The 3,478-nt window shown below is 34.3% G+C and overlaps 1 protein-coding gene across 1 annotated transcript; it reads left to right on the top strand.

The window, feature by feature from the left end:
• The first annotated feature begins 357 nt into the window (after positions 1-357).
• Positions 358-1,383, top strand: LOC120159266 (calmodulin-like protein 7). Its single transcript, XM_039169900.1, has one exon. It carries the CDS (start codon positions 453-455, stop codon positions 1,140-1,142), a length of 690 nt encoding a protein of 229 aa, XP_039025831.1. The 5' UTR covers positions 358-452; the 3' UTR covers positions 1,143-1,383.
• Positions 1,384-3,478: the final 2,095 nt, after the last annotated feature.

The following is a 3,478-nucleotide window of genomic DNA, read 5'->3' on the forward strand; positions in this document are numbered from 1 at the left end:
ATAAAGGGACCATATTCAGAATTTTCAAACAAAAAATGTAAAAATTTAATTTTATAAAATAAAAAACAAGTATTAAAATTTAACTGTTAAAATAATAGTGAGACTCTGACATGTTCAGAACAAAATTTTAAATTATATTCGTTAAATTGAAAATAATTTGTGAAGTTCATTCAAGCTTTGACAAGTGTGATTGGTTGGTTGATTAATGAATGGAAATTATTAATTTTGATCGACTTTTAACAGTTGACGCGGTTTGTGGGATCTGAGAGTGCACCAAAAACCGCGTAATCTCTCTCTCCATTTTGTTCCATTCAACAATAAGGGATCATTGTTGCCCTCAGATAACATGTGGTAATTACAAAGAAAACAAAAACAAACAAGCCAACAAACCACCTCTTTTCATCTTCTTCCTCCCCTCTTGGTTTTTCTTCATTGATTCATCAACATTAGCTATGGTGACAACCTTACTTTTGCTTGCTCTTCTTTTCATCGTCGGTTACCTTAACATTTACTTTGCTTTTACTCCCAATAAATTTTATGTTTGGCTTCAATCCAACACCTGTTCTTCATCATCTTGTGTAAATTCAAAAACAACCCAGACAGTATCGATTATGGAACGGAGTGATCCCAAGAAACTAGAGCTGAAAAGGGTATTCGCCACCTTCGACAAAAACGGCGACGGATTCATAACGAAGCAAGAGCTAAGAGAATCATTGATGGCCATCAACTTTTTTTTAACGGAGAAAGAGGTGGAAGAAATAGTGATGAACCTCGATTCAAACGGGGACGGGTTGATCGATTTCGACGAGTTTTGGGCCCTGTGTATAGCCATCGACGACGGTGATTTCGGAAATAACGGCGGCGAGGAAAGTAAAAGACCGGGGGAAGAAGGGAATGCATACGAAGGTGAAATGTTAAAAGAAGCTTTCGATGTGTTCGATAGAGACAAAGATGGGTTGATCACCGTCGAGGAATTGGGATCGGTGTTGAGTTCTTTGGGGTTGAAAGAAGGACACCAGGTCGAAGATTGCAGAGAGATGATTCGAAAAGTTGATGTCAATGGTGATGGGATGGTCGATTTCGATGAATTCAGGACGATGATGAAAAATGGCGGACGATTAGCTTCCATAGCAGCTTTTTGATCTGAAATCTGATCGATCCATCGATCTACAGGTGTTTTATTTTCAATCTATATGTTGGATTTGTTTCTTTCTAATTGCCATTTTCAAACTTCTTCATTTTTCAATCATTATTGTAACCTTTACAACACAACACTAAACAATGAAATTGAATTCAACTTCATTTTGGAATTGTATTTTGATGTTCTCTACATGTATATTTTCAACTTTATTGTGTACCCATCCGTTTTGTATTTGTAAAGCCCACCAAGCATGTATGAGGTTTGAAGTTGATGAAGTTTGTTTAATTATTTTAGTGTAAATTGTGAACTCGTCGATCGACCTTAAATATATATTCCTATTTATTTTTCGTTTTTGGACGTAAATTATTTTGACGGGCCCTGTAATTGAGTAAAATTTAGTTGTAAGAAATTTACCCTCCTTTTTTTTAGAATGCGAAGATTGAGTTTTATATTTGAAGTTTTAGTTGAATCTGAACTAAAAGCTTCATTTATTTTTGCTTATTTGCCTAATGAAAGATATCCTCTATTCTAATTCAAACTTGATTGTTACTTTTAAATTGAAAAAAAATAATACTTAATTAAAAATAAAAATACATGATACGATAATTAACTCGATTGGAGTCATAGACTATTAAATTAAAATGAAAATACTTGAATTCAGTTTTACTATACCCGTAAAAAGCAAGTTACATCTAAAAAGTGGCTTGTCACATGGCGTGGCTCCACCAATGCTAACAGGTAAGTGAAGAGCTTGTCACATGGCGTAAGAGATATCTTTCACGTGTCAGCATGTTGGCAAGGACGGACCCTAGAATAAGGGCCAACAAAATGATGCTTTCACGGGCTTGTAAAGTCGGAATAATCGGATCAGCCAATCACCAAGCACCGAATACCAGCTTACTCTCAACATCTCCACATTCTCATAACTTTATTTCCTGTCTCCCTCCATTACTAGGCGCATGTGTTGACTTAACTATTAGTGACCAGGGATGTGAAGTCAGGTAAATTATTCATGTTTCAGCTGGGGTTTTGTCAGGTCAAGTATAGGATCGAATTGACTCAGTTTATTTAATTTCCAGCTGGATCAATATCAATTCAAGTCAAAATTGTTTTGGTATGAATCAATTAAATATTATGTTAATTCATGTTTAGATGAACTTTAAGTCGTATCATCTTGGGTGAATTATTTTTCACCTTTCAAGAACATCTAATTGTAATTCGTAATTATATAAGGTTTGGAGTAAATTACAAAAAGAAGAAGAAGAAATAATTATGATATTAGGGTTAATTCAATTTTGGATGAACTTTAGGTCGGATCATTTTGGGTGAATTATTTTTCACCTTTCACGAACATCTAATTGTAATTTGTAATTGTATAGGGTTTGGAGTAAATTATAAAAAAAAGAAAAGAAATAATTAGGAGCTTGTAACACCCTAAACTCGATTGAGCCTAAAATGTCACATTGGGCGAATGAGGCAACCACTAAAACTTAAAACCCTTTTTTATTTCCATTTAAAAACCATGAATTCATTAAAAAACATTCACAACCGTTGTAAAATACTTCTACAAACCAAAACTCTGTGACACATAGCTTAAACCAAAATAATATAATCTCAGGATTTACAAATCTAAATACAATAATAAGGGTCTTATGAATACACATGTCTACTATAAGTAACCATACAATACTCTATAAGGAATGTTGGACATCCTGCTGCGACGATGCTTCTCTAACGACTCAATATTCTAACTTGCTATCAAAAACATCTGAACGTCTGAGCTTACAAAGCCTAGTAGTATAATTGTTAATCTAGACTAGTATATGAATCTCATAAACATGAGCATGCTAGAAGACATGGTAATAAGCAATAGGTACATGCATGATCATAATCAAGTGTTACATACTTAAGGTTCAATTGTTCTATAATTATAGTAAGAGTCTCACGCTTCCCTTAGTCATTTTCTAAGGGCCTTGCCATGAATATACATATATGGGTCTCTAACTATAATGTTGAACTATTGTGCATTCTCTAAATGCAACACACAATAAACTACTAGTACAGATCTCACACATTCGTCAGATACTAGTCATAAAAGGGTGGAACCTGATGTCACATAAGCCTCAGTAAAATTCTCACCACTACTAAATGATCTAGTAGATCTCACAAAGCCTTCGGGTAAATCATAGAGGGGAACCCAGTCAAACATAAGCCTTGGTACAATTCCACCCAATTATAACATCGGCTCAGTCTCACACAGTCGTCATGTCTATAGAAACCTATTTTCGTCCGGGGATTTATTTTGAATTTTGATCTTATTCTATTATTTTAATATTA

The sequence above is a fragment of the Hibiscus syriacus genome, unplaced genomic scaffold (genome assembly GCF_006381635.1).
Source record: "Hibiscus syriacus cultivar Baekdansim isolate YM2019G1 unplaced genomic scaffold, ASM638163v2 tig00111356_pilon, whole genome shotgun sequence".
Classification (NCBI taxonomy): Eukaryota; Viridiplantae; Streptophyta; class Magnoliopsida; order Malvales; family Malvaceae; genus Hibiscus; species Hibiscus syriacus.